Below are 22,358 nucleotides of genomic sequence, written 5' to 3' on the forward strand. Positions count from 1 at the left end.
GTGGTCACGGAGTGAGGGTGCAGGGGGAGAGGGGTACAGAGAGTGGTCACGGAGTGAGGGTGCAGGGGTAGAGGGGTACAGAGAGTGGTCACGGAGTGAGGGTGCAGGGGGAGAGGGGTACAGAGAGTGGTCACGGAGTGAGGGTGCAGGGGGAGAGGGGGTACAGAGAGTGGTCACGGAGTGAGGGTGCAGGGGGAGAGGGGTACAGAGAGTGGTCACGGAGTGGGGGTGCAGGGGGAGAGGGGTACAGAGAGTGGTCACGGAGTGGGGGTACAGGGGGAGAGGGGTACAGAGAGTGGTCACGGAGTGAGGGTGCAGGGGGAGAGGGGTACAGACAGTGGTCACGGAGTGAAGGTGCAGGGGGAGAGGGGTACAGAGAGTGGTCACGGAGTGAGGGTGCAGGGGGAGAGGGGTACAGAGAGTGGTCACGGAGTGGGGGTGCAGGGGGAGAGGGGTACAGAGAGTGGTCACGGAGTGAGGGTGCAGGGGGAGAGGGGGTACAGAGAGTGGTCACGGAGTGAGGGTGCAGGGGGAGAGGGGTACAGAGAGTGGTCACGGAGTGAGGGTGCAGGGGGAGAGGGGTACAGAGAGTGGTCACGGAGTGGGGGTGCAGGGGGAGAGGGGTACAGACAGTGGTCACGGAGTGAGGGTGCAGGGGGAGAGGGGTACAGAGAGTGGTCACGGAGTGAGGGTGCAGGGGGAGAGGGGTACAGAGAGTGGTCACGGAGTGAGGGTGCAGGGGGAGAGGGGTACAGAGAGTGGTCACGGAGTGAGGGTGCAGGGGGAGAGGGGTACAGAGAGTGGTCACGGAGTGAGGGTGCAGGGGGAGAGGGGGTACAGAGAGTGGTCACGGAGTGGGGGTACAGAGAGTGGTCGCAGAGTGGGAGTGCAGGGGCGAGGGGTACAGAGAGTGCTCACAGAGTGGGGGTGCAGGGAGAGAGGAATATAGTGAGTGGTCATGGAGTGAGGGTGCAGGGGGAGAGTGTGACAGAGAATGGTCATAGAGTGAGGGTGTGGGGGAGCGAGGTACGGAGACTGGTCATAGAATGAGGGGTACAGGGAGTGATTGTGGGGGTGCATGGGGATAGGGGTACAGAGATTGGTCTTGGAATCATAGAATCCCTACAGTGTGGGAACAGGCCCTTTGGCCCCAACAAGTCCACATTGACCCTTGGAGCATCCCACCCAGACCACAAGAACCTGTAACCCACCTAACCTACACATCCCTGGACTGTGGGGGGGGAAAAAACTCGGAGCAAATCCACGCAGACATGGGGAGAACGTGCAGACTCTGCACAGACAGTTACCCAAGGATGGAATCGAACCTGGACCCCTGGTGCTGTGAGGCTGCAGTGCTAACCACTGAGCCACCGTGCCACCCTTTGTGTGGAATGAGAGGCTCAAGAAAGGTTTCTCTCTGCCTCGGTAAGAACCACTGGCTATTGGGTACAACTGGCAGTGGTGCTGAGCTGCTTGTGTTGGACAGATGAGGAACAATCACTGGAGAGAAGGATTTTGATCATGGGGATCAGGTGAAATTGTCTGAGAAACCCTGGCAAAAGGGCCAGTCACCCGGGAATGCACATTGAAGATAACATAAATGAACCAGAGACAATGGGCAGATGGACCCCTGTTCACTCCCCTGTGATGTGGTTGGTGTGAGGGGGTCATTTAATTAGGCAGAAGGCTGTGGGGCCAGGCACTTCCAAGCAAATTAAGTCTAGGATGGGAAAGCCCATGGTCATTCTCCCACCTCTCCCCCACCACCAATTGAGGCCCTCAAGACCATAAGACTATTAGACATAGGAGCAGAAATTAGGCCATTTGGCTCAACGAGTCTGCTCTGCCATTCAATCATGGCTGATAAGTTCCTCTATTCCATTCTCCAGCTTTCTCCCCGTAATGCTTGATCCCCTTGGTAATCAAGAACCTATCTATATCAGTTTTGAATATACTCAATGACCTGGCCTCCACAGCCTTCTGTGGCCGTGAATTCCATAGATTCACCACTCTCTGGCTGCAGACGTTTCTCCTTATCTCCATTCTAAAAGGTCTTCCCTTTATTGTCCTAGACTCTCCTACCAATGGAAGCATCTTCCCACATCCATTCTGTCAGGCCATTCAGTATTCAGAAAGTTTCAATTAGATCCCACCTTCATCCTTCTAAACTCCAATGAGTATGGTCCCAGAGTCCTCAAACATTCCTCATATATTAAGCTTTCCATTCCTGGGACCATTCTCGTGAACATCCTCTGAACCCGCTCCAGGGCCAGTACGTCTTTCCTGAGATATGGGGCCCAAAACTATACACAATACTCCAAATGTCGCCTGACCAGAGCCTTATAAAGCCTCAGGAGTACATTCCTGCTTTTATATTCAAGTCCTCTCAAAATAAATGCCAACATTGCATTTGCCTTCCTGACTACGAACTCAATCTACAAGTTTACCTTGAGAGAATCCTGGACTAGAACTCCCAAATCTCTTTGCATTTCAGGCTTCTGAATTTTCTCCCCGCTTAGAAAATAGTCCCTACTTTTATTCTTCTTACCAAAGTGCATGACCTCACACTTTCCCATGTTGTAATCCATTTACCACTTCTTTGCCCACCTTCCCAACCTGTGTTAATCCTTCTGAAGCCTTGCCACCTCTTCAATACTACCTGTCCCTCCACCTATCTTTGTTTCTTCTGCAAACTTAGCCAGAATGCCCACAGTTCCTTCATCGAAATTATTAATGTACAAAGTGAAAAGTTGTGGTCCCAGCACTGACCCTTGCAGAACACCACTTGTCATCGGCTACCATCCTGAGAAAAACCCCTTTACCCCCACTCCTTGCTTTCTGCCAGACAGCCAATCTTCTATCCATGCTAGCAACTTGCCTCTAACACTGTGGGCCTTATCTTACTCAGCAGCCTCCTGTGTGTCACTTTTACAAAGACCTTCTTGAAGTCCAGGTAGATAACATCCATTGGCTCTCTTTGATCTATCCTGCTCATTACTTCCTCAAAGAATTCCAGCAGATTTGTCAGGCATTACCTCCCATTAATGAAACCTTGCTGACATTTCCAAATATTCAGAATCTCATCCTTTACAATGGACTCCAAAATCTTACCCATGAATGAGGTTAGGCTAGCCGGCCTGTAATTTTCCATCCTGTGCCTTGCTCCCTTTTTAAACAGGGGTGTCACGATAGCAATTTTCCAGTCCTCTGGGACCCTCCTTGACTCTAGCAATTCCTGAAAGATCATTACTAATGCTTCCACTATCTCTTCAGCTATCTCCTTTAGAACTCTTAAAGTGGGTAATTACTACCCATTTGTGAAGGCAATGGCTTAGTTGTATTAGCAGCACTAGACTATTAATCCAGAAACCCAGGCAACATTCTAGGAACACAGGTTCAAATCCCACTGCAGCAGAATTTGAAATCAATAAAAATCTAGAATTAGGAGTCTGATAACCACGGAACAGTTGTTCAAAAACCCATCTAGATCACTCATGTCTTTTAGGGAAGAAATCTACCCTCCTCAGCTGATCTGGCCTACATTTGAAACCAGACCCACAACAATGTGGGGTTAACTCTTAACTGCCCCCTGGGTAATTGGGAGTGGGCAATAAATGCTGACCCAGCCATTGACACCCACATCCTGTGAATGAATAAAAAAATGGAGGGGACCCTATTCTGCAGCCTGGTATTAACCCAGGGTAGGTGGGAGACTTTCCATGTGTTGGGGGAGTGGAGCATCAAAGAACAAAGAACAAAGAAAATTACTGCACAGGAACAGACCCTTCGGCCCTCCAAGCCTGCGCCAATCGAGATCCTCTGTCTAACCTGTCATCTATTTTCTAAGGGTCTGTGTCCATTTGCTCCCTGCCCATCCATGTACCTGTCCAAATATATCTTAAAAGACGCTAATGCGTCTGCGTCTAACCACCTCCGCTGGCAACGCGTTCCAGGGACCCACCACCCTCTGCATAAAGAACTTTCCATGCATATCTCCCTTAAACTTTCCTCCTCTCCCTTTGAACTCATGACCCCTAGTAACTGAGTCCCCCACTCTGGGAAAAAGCTTCTTGCTATCCACCTTGTCTATACCCCTCATGATTTTGTAGACCTCAATCAGGTCCCCCCTCAATCTCCATCTTTCTAATGAAAATAATCCTAATCTACTCAACCTCTCTTCATTGTTAGCACCCTCCATACCAGGCAACATCCTGGTGAACCTCCTTTGCACCCTCTCCAAAGCACCCACATCCTTTTGGTAATGTGGTGACCAGAACAATCAATCAAAGGCACTCAATGCTGAATTGAGGGACCACGCTGCCCTTGCTGTTGGCATCCTCCAACGCACCCATCACCTGCAAACACCCTCTTCCATCATTTTCCCCCATGGTCTGGGTCCTGGGCCTCAATTGGTGTTGGTCCAGCTGCATCCACCGCTTCACTGGTGGCGCTTCTGAGTCCACAAAAGCTACCGGCCTCGGATTGGCAATCATCCCTCGGTAGGTAGGGCTTCTCGCACTCAGGGCTCTTGATCCTGGGTCCTACTGGTTCCTGATTCTGCACGTGGCAGTGATAGACCTTTATAAAAAGAGGTAAGGTGGGGGCTTGTGAGTAGCCAAGACTCTTGCTGCTGGCACAAGATTCAACTCCAGCTGTGGGGTGTTGAATCTTTTTATGCAGTGAGTTTTTGTCATCTGACTTGTATTGTCTTAGAGGGCCATGGAAAATAGTTTAATAGCAATTTACAAAAAAGGAATTGATGTAGACTCGAAGAGGGAAACCTGTGGGATTACAGGGAAAAAGAAGGAAGAGGTAGGAGTGGAATCAATTGGATATCTCTTTCAAAGGGCCAGCACAGGCCATTGAGGCTTAGTGGCCTCCTCCTCTGATGGACTGCTACGTGAGGGAGTTGATCAACAGTGTTCAAGCACTCCCAGTCTTTTTCACTTACTTTGACAGGATTATTTTAACTGGAAGTCCCCGAGGAATTCCACCTTCGTGTCTTTGAAACTGTGTGATTCTGAAGGCTTCCTACACCATGACAGCCAGCCAGTGCCTCCCAAAACTTTCAGCACACGTCGCGGAGCCCTGGTACTCTACTCTGAGGACCTGGCACTGCAATCCTGGCAGCACCAGCGCAACGTGAAGTGGCAGCGCAGAGTGAGGGTTCGGCTCAGCACTCTCCAGGATCTGGCCAGGGCAGTCCTTGCCTACGGGCAGAGAGAGGTGAGTATGGCAAGGTCATCAGGATTAAGGATCATCCACGTGTGAATAGGTTTATCATGGGTCCCTTGGGTCTGTTCAGTTTCAGCAGTGAATGGGCCACCTGTACGCAAATGAATTAGCCACATCGAAAAGGTCTGTGCAGTGAATCAGCCATGTCTAGGTTTGGGTAGTGAATGAGCCAAGTTTAGATGGTTTGGGTGGTGTATCAGCCACGTCTGGACGATTTGGGAGAGCAAATCAGCCACACCTGGACAGTTTGGGGGGTGAATCAGTCATGTCTGGATGGTTTGGCTGGGTGAATCAGCCACATTTGGATTGTTTGGTTGGGCGGGGGAGCAAATCAACCAAATTTAGATCATTTAGCTTCAAATGAGAAGCCCATGCCTCACAATGATCGGGTTCACCCAGGTCAAAGCTATGGTATAACAGACTATGAAAGAATGTTTCTGTGATCTGAGCCTTCAGTTAATGTATTTGACCCCGTCACCCTTCACCCAGCTGGGCACTTCGGCTATCGTGAGAGGCTGTATGCGTGGTATTTGTTTATCAGGAAACAGTGGGCTGAACTTCTGACATTCCTAAAATAAAATTTAAGAATCAGAATGTTTGTCGAACTGAATGGGCTTCCATGTATGGCTTGCCTGAATAAAGGAGTGTTGATTTTGCTCCCAGAATGGCACAGGTCCTATGCAAGTGGAGCCCTATCTGCATTTCCTCATTGGGCACAGGAATCACCCGGGAAACCGTAAAATCCGACCTGGCTACTCGGCCAAGCGATATCTTGCCTGCCTGGCTGAGACCTGCAACCTCACTCTCCTGCATCGGCTGCAGCGCTCAGGTTAGTTTGTAGATGGGGCAGTTGGGGAAGTGTGTGCTACTGTATAAAAGGACTGGCTCTGAATGAGTCAATGTTTGTGTTACACTGAGTTGCACCCAGATTGAGGTAGCTGAGGCCTGTACAAGTTCCTGGAGCGGATAACATCTGATAATCCAAATTGATAAAGCTTAGAAAGTTAATGTACTTAACAGGTTAATTATTGTGAGATAACATTATGTGTGACAGTGCATCGTCAGTTTCGACTCACTGGTTTCCTGTTCTCTACCACTGAGCATTAGACGGGCCAGAGACTCAACATGTAGGGAGGAGGATCAGACTGGAATATAATGCGCACAATGCAACAACAGCAGCATTCTGGATTTATTTAGCACCTTTAGCACAATGAACATCTCATGACAGTTCAAAGCAACATTATAAAACAAAACATAGTGCCAAACCACACAAAGGAACAATTAGGCCAGGTGAGCAAAGGCTCGGTCAAAGTGGTAGATTTTGAGCATTGTCATTTAAGGAGAATACAGAGGCAGAGAGGTATAGGAAGCCAATTTCAGAGCGTAGGGTCCATGCAGCTGAAGGGCACGGCCATCTTTAAAATTGGGGGTTCTCAGGGGACCAGAATGAGACGACACGTCAGAGGGTTGTGGGTTTGGAAAAGGTTAAGGCTAGGGAGGCCTGAGGCCATGGAGGGATTTGAAAACAAAGATGAGGGTTTTTTGAGGATTCACGTACTCCAGGTGAAGTCCAGAAAGAAGAGGCAGGTATGGGAGGTGTCTCCTAAGGACACAATTTGGATGAGCAATGATCAGGGCAAATGAGTTCACAACTTCCACAACCAACACTGAATCTGTTCAAGGATGCAGGAACCATTGACTCCATTTAAACAGGGCTCAGTGTGGCAGGGTGGGAGTTAGATGGGGTACAGTGTGCGTGAGGGGGTTGACAGGTTTGGATGGGGTACAGTGTGTGAGTAAGGGCGTGATAGGTTTGATTGAGGTACAGTGTGTGTGAGAGGGTGGTGGGGATAGATAGGGCATAGTGTGCGTAAGGGGGTGGTGGGTTTGGAAGGGGTACAGTGTGCATGTGAGTGTGGTGGGGTTGGATGGGGTACAGGCTTCAATATTGTCTAAAAGCTCTTTTGCCTCTGTAGATTGCACCAACAAACTGAACTGGCTGCAAGGGCTATCTATGGACTCCCTCCTTCAGCAGGAGACTAAATGTGATATGTCCAAAGCACCCAGACCTTATCGTGCCATTCCCTGCCTCCCTGTTGCTGACCTGTACCAGAGCTGGCCATGTTTAGAGGAAGAGGAGGAGGAGCATGGAGAGGAGATAATCGATGACACAGGTACTGAACCCCCAGCAGTCAGTCAGCTCAGGGTAATAGTGTCAGCAGTTGGGCTCTAAGCTACACTGTTGACAATATGTAAGTATAACAGTGAGAGTCAGTAGCATAGTAATAGGGTCAGCAGTCTTATAGTCCAGAGGTCTAGGTTAATGTTCCGGAGACATGGGATCAAATCTCTCCGTGCAATGTCATGAATAAATCTGAAATTGAAACTATTCCCTGTAATTATCGATAAAACCCATTTAATTCGCAAATATTTTGGGAGGACTCTTGCTGTTTCTACTTGATGTGTCCTACATGTGACTTCAGACCCACATTAAGGGAGTTGCTATTTAACTGCCCTCTGAAAAGGCTGCACAAGCCTTACCGTTCAAGGGAAATTAGGAATGGGCATGCCTGCAACATCCACAGCACCTGAATAGGTAAAGGAACAGAAATATAGGCACAACTAAAGACCATAGTCTGCATTTCAGGATTAGGTAGCTGCTAGACATTGGTTTCCACCAGTATCGTTTACTAAGGTTTTATTGTGATGACCAGCATCACAATTGTTACTGTGATAATGGGAACTGCAGATGCTGGAGAATCCAAGATAATAAAATGTGAGGATGGATGAACACAGCAGGCCAAGCAGCATCTCAGGAGCACAAAAGCTGACGTTTCGGGCCTAGACCCTTCATCAGAGAGGGGGATGGGGTGAGAGTTCTGGAATAAATAGGGAGAGAGGGGGAGGCGGAACGAAGATGGAGAGAAAAGAAGATAGGTGGAGAGGAGAGTATAGGTGGGGGGGTAGGGAGGGGATAGGTCAGAACACCTGCAGAACATTGCAGAACACCTCTGCTCGGTTCGCAATAAACAACTGCACCTCCCAGTCGCGAACCATTTCCACTCCCCCTCCCATTCTTTAGATGACATGTCCATCATGGGCCTCCTGCACTGCCACAATGATGCCACCCGAAGGTTGTAGGAACAGCAACTCATATTCCGCTTGGGAACCCTGCAGCCCAATGGTATCAATGTGGACTTCACCAGCTTCAAAATCTCCCCTTCCCCCACTGCATCCCAAAACCAGCCCAGTTCGTCCCCTCCCCCCACTGCACCACACAACCAGCCCAGCTCTTGCCCTCCCCCCACTGCATCCCAAAACCAGTCCAGCCTGTCTCTGCCTCCCTAACCTGCTCTTCCTCTCACCCATCCCTTCCTCCCACCCAAGCCGCACCTCCATCTCCTACTTACTAACCTCATCCCACCTCCTTGACCTGTCCGTCTTCCCTGGACTGACCTATCCCCTCCCTACCTCCCCACCTATACTCTCCCCACCTATCTTCTTTTCTCTCCATCTTCGTTCCACCTCCCCCTCTCTCCCTATTTATTCCAGAACCCTCACCCCATGCCCCTCTCTGATGAAGGGTCTAGGCCCAAAACGTCAGCTTTTGTGCTCCTGAGATGCTGCTTGGCCTGCTGTGTTCATCCAGCCTCACATTTTATTATCACAATTGTTACTGATGTTTTCTGGCTGACAATTTAGCTCAACATCTTGACATGGCCAAGTGAGGGAGGTGAAACCGGTGACAATAAATGATTTCAAATGGAAATTGGTTGGACATGAGGAAAAGAAACCTACAGGTCCCTGGGGATAGAGTGGGGCAATGGGACTGACAGGCTTATTTAACAGAAAGCTAGGAGAGACTCAATGGCTGAAATCCTTCCTTCTATGGTATAATCAGTCTATGAAATTACTCTATTGTTTCTAACTGCACTGCTGTAAAGAGATCTGTGTTTCACCACACTTTGTCCACTTTGACTAGACCATGTTAAAATGTCTCTGACCCCAAGATTTTACTGGAAAGTACTGATGTTTGTGTTAGTAAGGCATAAAGAGAAAACTAAGCGTCCACTTAGGATGATGAGGCAAATCTAAATATGAGTAACATGCAGATTTAATATTGAAATATTAAATAATTCACTGCAAACAAAAAGGAATATGTCCAAGTTTTGTATCTTTCTTGAATTACCAGGAGCATGAGGGACCTATTGTTCTCCAGAGCTTTCTGCATGGTATTAGAGTTTGACCAGTCAGCACAATTTCTTCCTGTCGTGTAATTTGCTTTGGTTGTTGGAAATTTGGCATTCTTGCATTTGTCCTGATAAGTCCAAGAAGAAAAGCTTCAGCAACATGCCTCTCACCTCAGTAATATTTCCTAATCTTGATCCCAAATTGAAGGTGAACGGAACCAGAAGGGAACCAAAGGAAAACATGTTGTAGATGCTAGTAATCTAAACTGATGCCAGAACTGTGCTTCATTGAGATTTTTTGTTGTTCTCTCACAACTGTTAACATTTATGTCTTGTTTCTTTCTGTGTCTGTTTGTACATGTATGAGAATTTTTAAAAGCAGCAGAGTTTACTTCATGGAGAGTAGTAGGTTGGCATTTTGCGTTTGTCTGACTTCTTCTAAGAAACAATCCCTTTGCAATAAATAACTGTTATCTTGATAAGTACAGAAGCCCACTGAGTGCCTCTTTCAACCTGCGTTCATCAGTCAGGTAAATTGGGGCCTTTGAATAGGTTGGTTAAATCTCTTCACATTAGTAATGACGCTGGGAGTAGCGGGGTTCCAACATCCTACCCCAGTGAGTTGTGACAACAGATAGTTACAAAAAATAACTAGAAGTAACCCACCACCCTGCTACATTCAGACTATAACCTGTATTCTGGGTTTAAGCAGCCACGCTCGTCTTGCTACCCCAAGCATGGCAGTGGGTCAGGTACAATTGGAGGGGGGAGGAGGAAGAAATGGCCTAGTGGTATCATCACTGGACTGTTAATCCAGTTAATGTTCTGGGTCCTGGGTTCAAATCCTGCCATGGCAAATGGTGGAATTTGAATTTAGTTCAAAAAATCTAGAATTAGTAGTTCCATGGTAATCATTAGACTCTTGTCAATTATTGGAAAAACCCATCTGGTTCACTAATGTCCTTTAGGGAAGGAAACTGCCATCCTTACCAGTTTGGCCTACATGTGCCTCCACACCCACAGCAATGTGGTTGACTGCCATCTGGACTGGTCAATAAATGCTGGCCTAGCCGGCGACACCTTCATCCCATGAGTGAAACAAAGTCCCACCAAACTGAGTCTTACCTTGTTACTGTTTCAGAGAGGGTTTGACTCCAGTGAGTGTCCTGCACACATTTCAGGGATCTGTTATGAACTGGAGGAGGAGTTGGACCTAGTGTTTAAATACCCTGGTGTTTTCTTTTTCTCTCCTGCGAAGATGAGTGCTGCCCCATCACTGATAATGAGATCAGAGGAATGCAATCTGACAGCTCAAGGCCTGGTGTGGCAGAGAGACTGACAAATAGGGAGAGAGGAGCAGAGGGTTCAGATCCTCAGGAGACCAGTCTTTATGTTCTGGTCACTCTTCCCGCCAGGGACCTGGAGCTGATCACAGAGGAGGCTGACCAGGTGCAGGCCACTCAGCAAGTGTCCGACAAGGTGAGAGATGTTTACAGGAGGAAACTGTCTTTACTCTCGCATTCCTTTATTGGCCCTTTCATAACCCCCTGGCCCCTTATAGCCCCATTGCACCCCTCAAATTTCCCATCCCCTCTCTTAAACCTCATTATCCACACGTTGTCCCCAGTCTCTCTATTACTCCCTCATACCACACTATTTCACCCCTCATTTCCTGCTATTGCTCCTCTTGTGAATGCCCCATTACCTTTCCAATATGTCCTCAATTGTCTCTCTCACACCTTCCTGTTTCTGCTAGAATACTGTCCTGTTATTCCTCACTTACATGTTTTATTTCTTCTTTGGGTATGCATTCTCTGGCCCTTTGTTCCACGCACCCTGATGCCTCTTTCATATGTGTCCTTTAGCTTTCCCATATGTGCTGTTATTCCTCACACACCTCCTTGTTGTTACTCTCACACCCTCCGGTTTCCCCTCTCGTGCGGCCCCTGTTTCTCCTTTTGTACACCCCTGTTTCTCTTTCATTCGCCTCAGTTGCCCCTTTCATGTCACCTTGGTTGTCCCTTTTGTATTCTGTTGCTCACCTTGCATGTGCACTACTGCCCCTCTCTTACAATCTGTTGCTCCTTGTAACCTCCCTTATGTCCCTCTCATAACCCTGTATTTCCCTCTTAAGTTCCATTGCTTGCCCTAATTCTTCTGATCCCCTTTCCTATCCCTATTTCCTCACCAATGCCCTCATTACTCCTATATACTGTAATATTTTGCCCTTCAATTTCTCCTGTTTCTGTCTCATACATGCTCTGTGTCCCTCCCATGCTGGATTTGTAGGAAGGCTGCACTGCCCTTTGAGGGAAGGAGTCTGAAGCCTTTCTCATGTTCCAATTGCCATGGGTCCAGTCAATCTCCACTCTCCTGGCATCTCAACCAGTCCCATTCCCTAACTCCTGACACCCCCCACACGCCTATCTCACCCCTCCAGCCTCCTGCCAACACCCCTCCTCCCCCCAACAGCCTCCAAGTGCCCCACATCAGTATAGCTTCCACAATACCCAAGGGCTCTGGTTATGAATGACCTCTGTCTCGCAGCCTCCACCCAGTTTCCTAAACAGACGACAACCTGCCGAAGCGGAGGACCAACGCCACAGCGACAGCCTCCTGGGACAGCCGACCATCGATTCCTCCCAGCTGTGCTGTCAGAAATCCCGAGCAACTTACTATGGAGGGCCGCTAGCTGGGGTCAGGAGAGGTGAGCATTATACAGGGCATTCTACTATGTTGGTATCCAACAGCCCCAGACATCAGTACACAAGAGACAGCGTTTAGAAAGACTGGGGAACAGCGGAGGACAAGGGGTTGACTAGGGAACAGCGAGGGGGACACTGGGCAATAGCTGTAGGATGGAGAGGGGGTGTTGGAAACCAGGGAAAGTAGGAGAAAGAATAGGAAATGGCAGGAGACAGACAGGGGAATACCAAAAGGAAAGACTGGAGTATCAGGGGAGAGGCTGGAGTACAGGAATAAGAGACTTGTGTATGGTGACAGCAGGGGAGATACTGGGGACCAGAAAGAGAAAGACAGGGGTAAGCGGGGGGTGGGGGGGTAGATGCACTGTGTGGAATGGGGAAGAGACTGGGGTACACACTGGAAGTGGGAGTGATATGCCATGCTGACTTCATACCTCATCTAGTTGTGTTCTGGAATACGGGGATTTCCACTCCATTCAGTCACTTCAATCCTTAGAATTCCCACAGGAGTGACTAAGATATATCCATCTAACCCTTTCCTAATCAGACCCTTGGCTCAGATCGGGCTCCTGACCCTAGAGTTGACTATGTGTCTTTCTCCCATTCCTGCCTTTTCATGTTTGTGTTCAGTTATCCCTCTTCCTCAGTGAAAAGCCGACCCGGTGACCAGTATGGTTCGAGGCACCATGTGCAGCCTCCTGCCTTTGTGAGTGGGCAAACAAAGCTTCCACCTATTGGCTCGGAGACTGCGGCAGGACTTCAACCAAAACAAGAAGAAGGTAGTAGCAAGGTAAGACATTGCACTGGGGCCAACAGTGGCTGTCTATTTAAATCCAGTTGGGATGATCTGGGCATTTACTATTCCTAGGCTCCATACAGCCAACGTGAGAGAGCTTCCAAAGCCTGTAGAAACACCCACTTTAATAAGATGCATCTTTTCTCAGGGACTATTACTCTCATCCTTGACTCTGATTGAGGGTTCAGGCCTCTGTGGGGGCAGTAACGATTGTGCAGTACCACAGGAGTACTTCAGTGCTGAGACACCAAGGGAACTGTGTGCCTGGCAGGAGCAAGTCACTCTCCTTTACCCATTGTACCTGACCAGGAACTGATGATAAAGTTGGGATTTTCCCCTCCCTAGAAGTAGTGAGAAAAGCATATAATCAGGTGGGTTTACACAGCAATTGAGTTCCACTGGGCACAGTTCCCGGGTGACCTGCTGGCATACCACCAATTAATGCCTTTAAGTTATGAAGGCCAGGTCAGGCCTTCAAGTCTCCACCAGCCTGATTCCTTGCCTGTTGGAAAAGCAGGTAAAGTGGCTACTTTGATGACAGGGAAACCAGGGTGGTCTCTCTGTGAAGCTGGGGAGGGGGGTTCATAGGGGCATGAACAGGGGCTACGGGGATGGCGATTGAAAGCTGCCCGCTACCCCAACTTTCTTCAGCCTCTGCGTCCATCTCTGATTGGCCCATGCATTTCCATAAGATGAGACACCATAGATTGCCTCCCAGGTAACTCCAGCACAGCTTTCCCATTGCTTTCCCCAATGGCAAACTCCTTGGCCAATCAGAGCTGACTTGCCAACCAATCAGCACCCTTTTCTCCAGTAGTGTAAATTGTTGTGATTGCTTGTGATTTGGCACGCTTGTGTTTGTCCTGGTGGGTGCAAAACAGAAATTTTCACCTTTGTATCAGAGATAATGGGAACTGCAGATGCTGGAGATTCCAAGATAATAAAATGTGAGGCTGGATGAACACAGCAGGCCAAGCAGCATCTCAGGAGCACAAAAGCTGACGTTTCGGGCCTAGACCCTTCATCTCTGATGAAGGGTCTAGGCCCGAAACGTCAGCTTTTGTGCTCCTGAGATGCTGCTTGGCCTGCTGTGTTCATCCAGCCTCACATTTTATTATCTTTTCACCTTTGTAATTTGGCTATGTGATCCACACAAATGCGGGACCTGACAATGGTTCCCAGCTGTCAGTCTATTGAAGGAATTTGTGCATTGGTCTGTTCCCTAATCTGTGTCTTCTACTTTCACCAATAATGTGTTTTTGATTGTGTAACAGTTGGGGAGGTGGAAATGGCCCCAGATTCGGAGGAGGTCAGTAGCAGCAGAAAGGCACGCTGGGAGGCAAAGAAAAGGATCAATCCCTGAAGCAGCACGGTACTCACGGAGACTGGCTCTACCTCCACTTACGGATCTCAGGCCTCAAAGGGAGAAGGGAGAGGATATCCACAATGAGGCAACAGGTAGGGAATGTGAGAAACAGCCCAATAATGGGAGATAGCAGCTATTATCTCAAGCGAGGACAAACACATCCCCAGGCACCCACCCCATACCTCAAAATAACAACCACCCCATCACAAAATCCAGCAACATTACATCCCCCCTTCACCCCCTTCCATATCCGCCAGCTGTACCTGCCCCATCCCAATCCAAACATTGATCAATCCAACCACAGTTTGTGCTGTATTTGCCCAGGAACTGTTTATTGGTAAATGTGGAGCGAGCTTTATTCTGTATCTCGCACAGTGCAGTACCTGTTGGGGACAATGCTGAAGGATCTTTGTTTTCTGTTTAAAAGGATAGAGGGTGCTTTACTCAGTTTCTAACTCCATGCTATTCCTATCCTGGGAGTGTTTAATGAGGACATTGTAGAGGACGATTTACATTCAGGTTAAAAGAGGAATGGGAACTTTACTCTGGATCTAACACCATGCGGTTCCTGGGAATGTTTGGGGACAGTGTGGAGTGAGCTTTAGTCTGTATCTAAACCCGGACAATACTTTTTCTGGGAGTGCTTGACGAAAACAGCATAGATGGATATTCACTCTATCTAACCCTGCACTGTACCTGCCCTGAATGTGTTTGATTAGGAGAGTATAGAAGAAGCTTTACTGTATATCTAATCTGTGATGTACCTGTCCTGGGATTGATTAATGGGGACAACGTAGAGAATATGTTTCACTCTGTATCAAACTGTGTGTTGTACCCTCCTGGGTGTGTTTTATAGTGACAGTATCTAGGTAGCTTTACTTTCAATTTAAAAGAATGGAGGATGCTTTACTCTCTATTTAATTATGTTCTTTACCTGTCCTGGCAGTCTAAAATGGAGACAGGGCAGAATCGGCTTTGCACTATATCTAAATCTGAGCTGTACCTGTTCTGGAAGTATTCATGGGAGTAGTAAAGGTGCTTTACTTTCAGTTTGTAAGAGTAGACGGAGCTTTACTGTATCTGGCTTCATGCTGTACCTATCCTGGAGGTTTCTGTGAGGGTCAATGTTGAGGAACTTTACTTTCAGTTTAAAAGAATAGACAGACCTTTACTCTATCTAATTCCGTGATGTCTCTGGTCGGGGAGTGATCAAAGGGGACAGTAGGGAGAGAGCTTTGCTCTGTATCTAACACAGGAAACCACATAACCATTGCTGTTCAAAAGCAGGACAGAATTCTTGCATAAACGATAGTCACGTTAATCTAACCTGACTGCTGCTCTGTAACATGGGAAATGAGTTAATCTGGTCCTATTGGTGTTCTGAGTTGCACAGCAGGTGTTTAATGTCGTGAATATTTCTGAAAGTTGGGTGAACTTACAAGTTTTCTGAAATTTTCCAAGACTAGATTAAGGGCTGTGTAACAAAGAGAGGGCATCATTGTGATTCAAAGGCAAGGAATTAGATCATGAGATTTATCACCATCCCAAGGGCTACCGTCTCGTCCTGACCCCATCTGGACAGCCAAGTGCTGGAAAGAAATTGGAGTCTCTCCCATCACTTCTTCTTTATTTCTAGGCTGCTGTTGGTGGTGGAGGTGCAATGCTGTTCAGAGGGGCAGTGTGGAAACAGGCCATTTAGCCCCTTAAGTCCATGGCGCCTCTCTGAGCAGCATCCCACCCCATAACCCTGCATTCCCCATGACTAATCCACCCAACCTAAACACTCTTGGAGACTATGGACAATTCAGCATGGCCAATCCACCTATCTTGTACATCTTTGGACTGTGAGAGGAAACCGGAGCATCCGGAGGAAATCTCACAGACAGAGGGAGAGTATGTAAACTCCACACAGGCTGTCGCTCAAGGGTGGAACTGAACCCAGGTCGCTGGTGCTGTGAGGCAGCAGTGCTAACCTCCGAGCCATCCAACACACAAATGTTGCCTCAACAACTCAAACTCCTTGAGTACCCAAGACCAACACATTTGATATTCTTAGAGGAAATTTGCCTCCAAAATCCTCTGAAAATAGTTTGCTGAACATTTTCATGTATGTTCCTGGACTGAACCTGAGGCCATTGTTATTCAAAAATTGTTATTCCTCCTGCTAGAAATTACTCTGTTTTGGGAATCTAAATTTCAGAAATGGCCTCTTTGGGCCTAAAATTGCCTGGTAGATCTTGATAAGAAATGTAAAACGGATATGGGAAGAAGATGGGCAGACAGAATTTGAGTAAATGGGTTCAGATTGGCCTGGATCAGATACTATGGGCAGATTGGCCTCTTTCTGTGTTGGGACTCCGAATTCTACTCCTTGCATCATGTCTCTGAGAAATCAAAGTCAGAATTCTATGGAAAACTCCAGGAAATGAAAGGACTGGATCAGACCACCCGAATCAATGAAGGAGTATCCAGTCAGCACAGAGGAGATTTTTGGCCAGGATGGAGGGAACATTGGAACTTCAGAGAAAAAAGGCCAGAGAGAGAGGGAAGAACGGATGGTCAAATTTATCAGGATCAGGATCAGGATTAGGATTGAAGAAGATGGGAACCAGTTGGAAAGTGAGGATGGATTAAATTGACCCTCATTGTGATTGTCCCTGTTTCAGCCAGTGCGCAGTGAGATCCATGCTCAGTGCCATGCAATGTCACATGCACACTCCTGACCTTTCTCTCCAACAGCATTGCAACACACTGGCTCAGGGCTGCACCACTCCGCAGTCTCACTTCATCCTTTGGCTCATTTGCCGTGCTAACAAGAAACTTTTTTCTTTCCTTTCAGGCATCAAGGCCCACAAGATGCAACAGTTCAAAGATACTTATGACCCTCTGGACCCTTTCTCCCCTCTGACTCCATCCCCTCTCCCAACTCCACTTCCTTTCGGGTATTCATCAGCTCTCCCAACCTTCTGCTCTCTGATGCTGAATGTTCTGTGCTCAGCAAAGGCCTCAGCTTTATTCCTCTTGTGTCCCCACCTTAACGAATTTCGGACACGACATGGTGTCAAACTCTTCTGCTGGCATATTCGCCTCCATGCCTGTTTCTTTGGGTAAGAGTCCTGTCCCCGTCCCACAGACCCCTTCACCCAGTTCCAACACTCACCGTCCACCTGGACTGCTCCCTCTGACCTTTTACCTGTACTCGATTTGTTTGTTGAGAACTGTCAACGTGATATTGGTCGCCTCCACTTCTTTGCACCGCCCCCCCCCTCACCAAATCCCTGCGAACTGACCGCACTCCGTACATTTAGATCTAACCCTGACTTTGTTATTAAGCTGCTGATAAGGATGGTGCTGTTTTGGTCTGGTGTAAAAAAAAGTATGAGTTCTGAGGAGGGGGTCACTGTACCTGGATTGTTAACTCTGATATTTTTCTTCACAGATGCTGCAAGACCTGCTGAGCTCTTTCAGCAACTTCTGATTTTGTGTCATTTTTGGGATCTAATTTCAGAAATCTGCCTCTTTCATTGTTCAATGCCAATTTGAAATTATTCAAGTAAATGTAGGAAGTCTGCAGGGGAAAGAATTTGAGTAGACAGTTTTTGACTGGTCTGGGACAGGAGCAATGGGCTGAATAGACCCTTGCATGCTGGAATTCCTCTGATTCTGTTTACGAAATTCTGTCTTTGTGAAATCAAAGGAAAGTTGGAAGCCCCTGATTCTACAGAAACTTCCACAATGGAGGGACTGGATGAGTTCACGCAGATCAACGAGGAATACCCAGTCAGTACAGAGGACAGATCCAGTCAGAATGGAGGGAAGGCTGGAATTTCAGAGAAAACTAGCCAGAAAGAGAGTGAGGAAAGACAGCTCGAGTTCATCAGGATCAGGATTGAAGAAAATGGGAATCTGTTGGGAGGTGAGGATGGATTATGTTGTGAGATATTTGATTTGATTTATTATTGCCTTATGTACCAAGACATGGCGAAAAGCATTGTTTTACATGCCATACAGTCAAATCTTATCTTAAGTAAGTACATAAGGCAATAGAACAGAATGAGGAATATAGTGTTATAGCTACAGGGAAGTTGCAGAGAAAGATCAACAAGAGGTGCGTTCAAAAGTCTGATAACAATGAGGAAGAAGCTGTACTTGAATCTGTTGGTATGTGTTTTCTTCTGCCCAATGGAACATAGTTATTGTCCCTCTCTCTGCCCCAGTGCAGAGCTCAGCAGGGGGCCTCTCTCTGCCCCAGTGCGGAGCTCAGTGAGGGGCCTCTCTCTGCCCCAGTGTGGAACTCAACGAGGGGCCTCTCTCTGCCCCAGTGTGGAACTCAACGAGGGGCCTCTCTCTGCCCCAGTGTGGAACTCAACGAGGGGCCTCCCTCTGCCCTGGTGCAGAGCTCCTGTCTGTTAAGGCTTTGGTTCACCCCAGATCTTCTCGCCTTGCCTGGCTTGGGTGCATACTTTACAATGTACTGGGCCAAAATGAAGAGTGAAATAGGAAAATGTTGTATTGGAGTGAACAATGAATGATTGAATGAGCAATGAACAGCTAATGAGTGAACAATGCTGGTGCGGGATTTAATCAGATCTTGCTCTGATTGTGTACCCCATGTAGTATCTGGGGTACTGTGCAGGTTTACAATTGGGAGACACCTTACCCTGTGACAGGAGGCACCTTCTCAGTGTCAGACCCTGGCCTAGGCCTAGGGTCGCCCACACACAGGCCATGGCCTTTAGCTTCTATTGAGGTTTCTGGCCTTTTAACTCTTCATGGGACAGTTCATCTCTAATGATGGGCCATCATTCATGGCCCTCTGGCACATTAGACTGCTTCACAACAAAGAGGATTTTGACTGCACTCCCTCAGTCTGTCACCAATGTTTCTGGATTCCGCGAGAGAAGACATTCACTTTCTCACACTAACATTTATAAACATTTGGGGCAGGCACAAGAGCCCAAGGTCATTGTTGTTCATGAACAGAGGATTAACACCTAATTTTTCTCTCTGCACTCTGTGCATCTTTCAGATTTAGAACCCTAGCAACAAGAGGACGTCATTCTCCCCGATTGAGTTAGTCTAGGATTCAATGAGATCATGATTGCTCTGTTCCCATCTTTGCCCCATATCTCCTTGTACTTCTCATTATGAAAAATCCATCAACCTCAGTCTTGAAATGAACAGTTAACATACCATCAATTGCCATTTGCAGTGACAGCTCCAAGTTTCTACCATCCGTTCTGTGTAGAAGGGTTTCTTAATGTCTCCTCAAGACACCTGAGGCAGTAGAAGCGGTTCCTCTCGATCTATCTTATCTGATCCCCTTAACAAACTCAAAATGTTTACTGAATCACACCTAATTCTCTCAATACCAACGAAGCGATCTAAGTTTGCGTTACTCCTTGTCTCTTAACCTAAGGCATTCCTTCTGGTAAACCTTTTCTGTATTCCTCCAAAGCCACTATATCCTTCCTAAGGTATATTCCCCAGAACTGAACACAGTAACTCCAGATGAGGTCTCCAGGGTATTGCATAGCTGAAGAATGATTGCTATTCTCTTGTGTTCAAGTTATATAGGTATAAAGGTCAGCATTCCATTGTGACTTTGGAATATTGTACTTTTCATTGGCATTCATAATAATAAAAGATTGGAAACAAGTATGAAGAGAGGAAAGCAATTTGAGTAAACCGATTGGACCATAATGGGCCCAAAGGACTGAATGGCCTCTTTCCATGCAGAAATTCCTGATTCCATTTTTGACATTCTGTCTCTAAGAAATGAAAGGAATGTCAGAAGCCCCTGATTCTATGGAAAATTCCAAAATGGAGGTACTGTATCAGTCTACACAGATCAATGAGGAGTATCCAATCATCACAGAGGAGAGGTCTGGCTGGAATGGAGGGAATGTTGGAATTTCAGAAAAAAACAGCCAGCGGGAAAGAGAAGTTGAATCCATTGGGATCCGGATTCAGGAAGATGAAAATCTGCTTGAAGGTGAGGATGGATTATATTATGCGGGATAATTATTGTTTCTCTCTCTGCCCCAGTGCGGAGCTCAGTGATGGGTTTTCATCACCGCGATAATTATCTGATTATCTGAACCGGCCTCGCTCAAAGTTCAAATCACAGATGGGCCCTGAAGATATAATTCAAGTGTATCTTCTCATCTGGAGAGAGGATTGGTTGTTTTCTCTTTGCTGAGCTCCCTTCTTACTGGCTGAAAAGACCAGGTTAAACGTAGCAAATGCCACGTTAGCAACATTGAGTGGGTTCAAATCACTCTTGGCATTTTCAGCCCACTCATAGGCCCTCCGCTGTGTGATGTTTGATTGTAGTGTTAAGACTGATTTGATCTCCCAGGGGGTACCAATCAAAGTCAGAAACCTGGGCGAACGCTACAGCTGCTGCCTCCGATTCACGAGACAAGAGGCCCAGTGGGAAAGCGGAGGAGTAAGCCAGACCTCAGGCACAAAGCCAGGAGAACCAAGTCTTCATTAGGTGCTGTTCGTGGCACTGTACCGAAGGAGCTGAAAGGTAGGCGCGGAATTCTGGGGGAGCGGGAAGTATGAGGATCAGCAGGGGGACACAATTGAATGCAGGAGCAGAGGAGACCAATCAGCCCCTCAAATATGTCCAATCAGCCAGTTAGCTCATGGCTGATCTGTAGATTAACCATCAATTCTCCTTATTTCTAATTCCCTTAATAACCCTGGACAACAAAAAAAATCAAATTCCATTAAGTAACATTAGTATCCCTCCCTCAGCCTTCTCAGTAAATTTTCTGGGAGAGAAAAATCCAGATTTTCACTACCCTTTGTGTGAAGAAATGCTTCCTGACATCATCCCCGAATGATGTGGCTCTAATTTTAAGAATGTGCTGTATATTTTGGTCACTCCCTCCAGCGGGAACCATTTCTATCTATCTCGGCATTCTAAGGTATGACACCCTGTCAGTATCAGAATAGAAGCTGGCCAAAACCTTTATTTCACAAAATGCAATCTCCATCCTTTTAACATCAAAGCTAACTTTCTGTTCAGCATTCCAATTATATTTTCAACCTGCCAACTTGTTTTCAGTGATTTGCATTCTTAGAAAGGATCATAGAGTGCCCACAGTGTTGAATCAGGCCATTCAGCCCATCAAGTCCACATCAACTCTCCATAGACCATCTCACCCAAACCCACCACCTACCCTATCCCTGTAACCCTGCATTCCCCATGACCAATATATAATCTGTACACCTTTGGACTGTGGGAGAAAACCAGAACACCCTGAGGAAACCCATGCAGACATGGGGAAAATAAGAAAACTTCACACAGTCAGTAGCCTGAGAGTGGCATTGAACTTCAGTCCCTGGCACTATGAGGCACTAGTGCGAACCACTGAGCCACCATGCCATCCCAGCACAGATCCATTGGTTTCACTCCAGTTCTCAGCTTCTCACCGTTTCATAGGTTTAAAGTAGATGAATTTCACTTGCATCGCTCTCCACTTGCAATTGGTCTGCTCACTCACTTAATGTATCATTATCCCTTCCCAAGTTTCTGCCGTCATGCTCACTGTTTGCTCTGTCAACTAACTTAGTGCAGTCAGCAAATTTGTATAGAGCAACAGAGGGAATTGAATCTATGTATTGGGTTGACAGCTGTTTCCAATTACGCTTGGACTTGTTCACTTGCTAAGAATGACTGTGCTGGGTGGATTACAATGTGGCTGGACTCTTGCTGTGCCTCTTATAACAGATGTTGCAATGTTCTAAGTCAGGGTACCTTGGTTTATTCAATGGTGACTGTCAGATTTTCGAGTCTTCTTTCTTTCTGTAGACATTCACAAGGACATTTCAGTGGGCAGCCTCCTCATGGCTCCAGATGGTGAGATTGTGCACCTTTCCTGGTTGGGACCTTTCCAAAGCCCAAGCAGCAACCTAATGATCAGCTTCCCTCAACAGCAAGGTGAGCAATTCTCCTGGTCTGGGCTTCTAGAAATACAAAGTGGTTTCTGCTCCTTCTAAATAACCCCGTCTCTGAAGTTTGAAGCTAGTGGCTGATCTTTTATTTTACTTGC

The 22,358-nt window shown here is 47.2% G+C and overlaps 1 protein-coding gene across 6 annotated transcripts in view; it reads left to right on the forward strand.

The window, feature by feature from the left end:
• LOC125453956 (uncharacterized protein KIAA2012 homolog) overlaps nt 1–22,358 on the forward strand; it is a 59,241-nt gene that overhangs the window by 8,190 nt on the left and 28,693 nt on the right. For 4 of the 6 annotated variants that reach the window (XR_009445926.1, XM_059647082.1, XM_059647083.1 and 1 more), the window contains exons 2-12: nt 4,960–5,226; nt 5,899–6,064; nt 7,212–7,409; nt 10,684–10,904; nt 11,973–12,132; nt 12,778–12,920; nt 14,201–14,384; nt 17,990–18,208; nt 20,069–20,287; nt 20,654–20,827; nt 22,118–22,246. Coding sequence is in view for 5 of the 6 variants with exons in the window: in XM_059647082.1 (XP_059503065.1) it covers nt 4,960–5,226; nt 5,899–6,064; nt 7,212–7,409; nt 10,684–10,904; nt 11,973–12,132; nt 12,778–12,920; nt 14,201–14,384; nt 17,990–18,208; nt 20,069–20,287; nt 20,654–20,827; nt 22,118–22,246 (2,080 nt within the window). In the remaining variant the exon portion in view is untranslated. The remainder of the gene's footprint in view (nt 1–4,959; nt 5,227–5,898; nt 6,065–7,211; nt 7,410–10,683; nt 10,905–11,972; nt 12,133–12,777; nt 12,921–14,200; nt 14,385–17,989; nt 18,209–20,068; nt 20,288–20,653; nt 20,828–22,117; nt 22,247–22,358) is intronic. The other 2 variants (XM_059647084.1, XM_059647085.1) reach the window with 2 other exon arrangements.

Source organism: Stegostoma tigrinum, chromosome 7, assembly GCF_030684315.1.
Source record: "Stegostoma tigrinum isolate sSteTig4 chromosome 7, sSteTig4.hap1, whole genome shotgun sequence".
Taxonomy (NCBI): domain Eukaryota; kingdom Metazoa; phylum Chordata; class Chondrichthyes; order Orectolobiformes; family Stegostomatidae; genus Stegostoma; species Stegostoma tigrinum.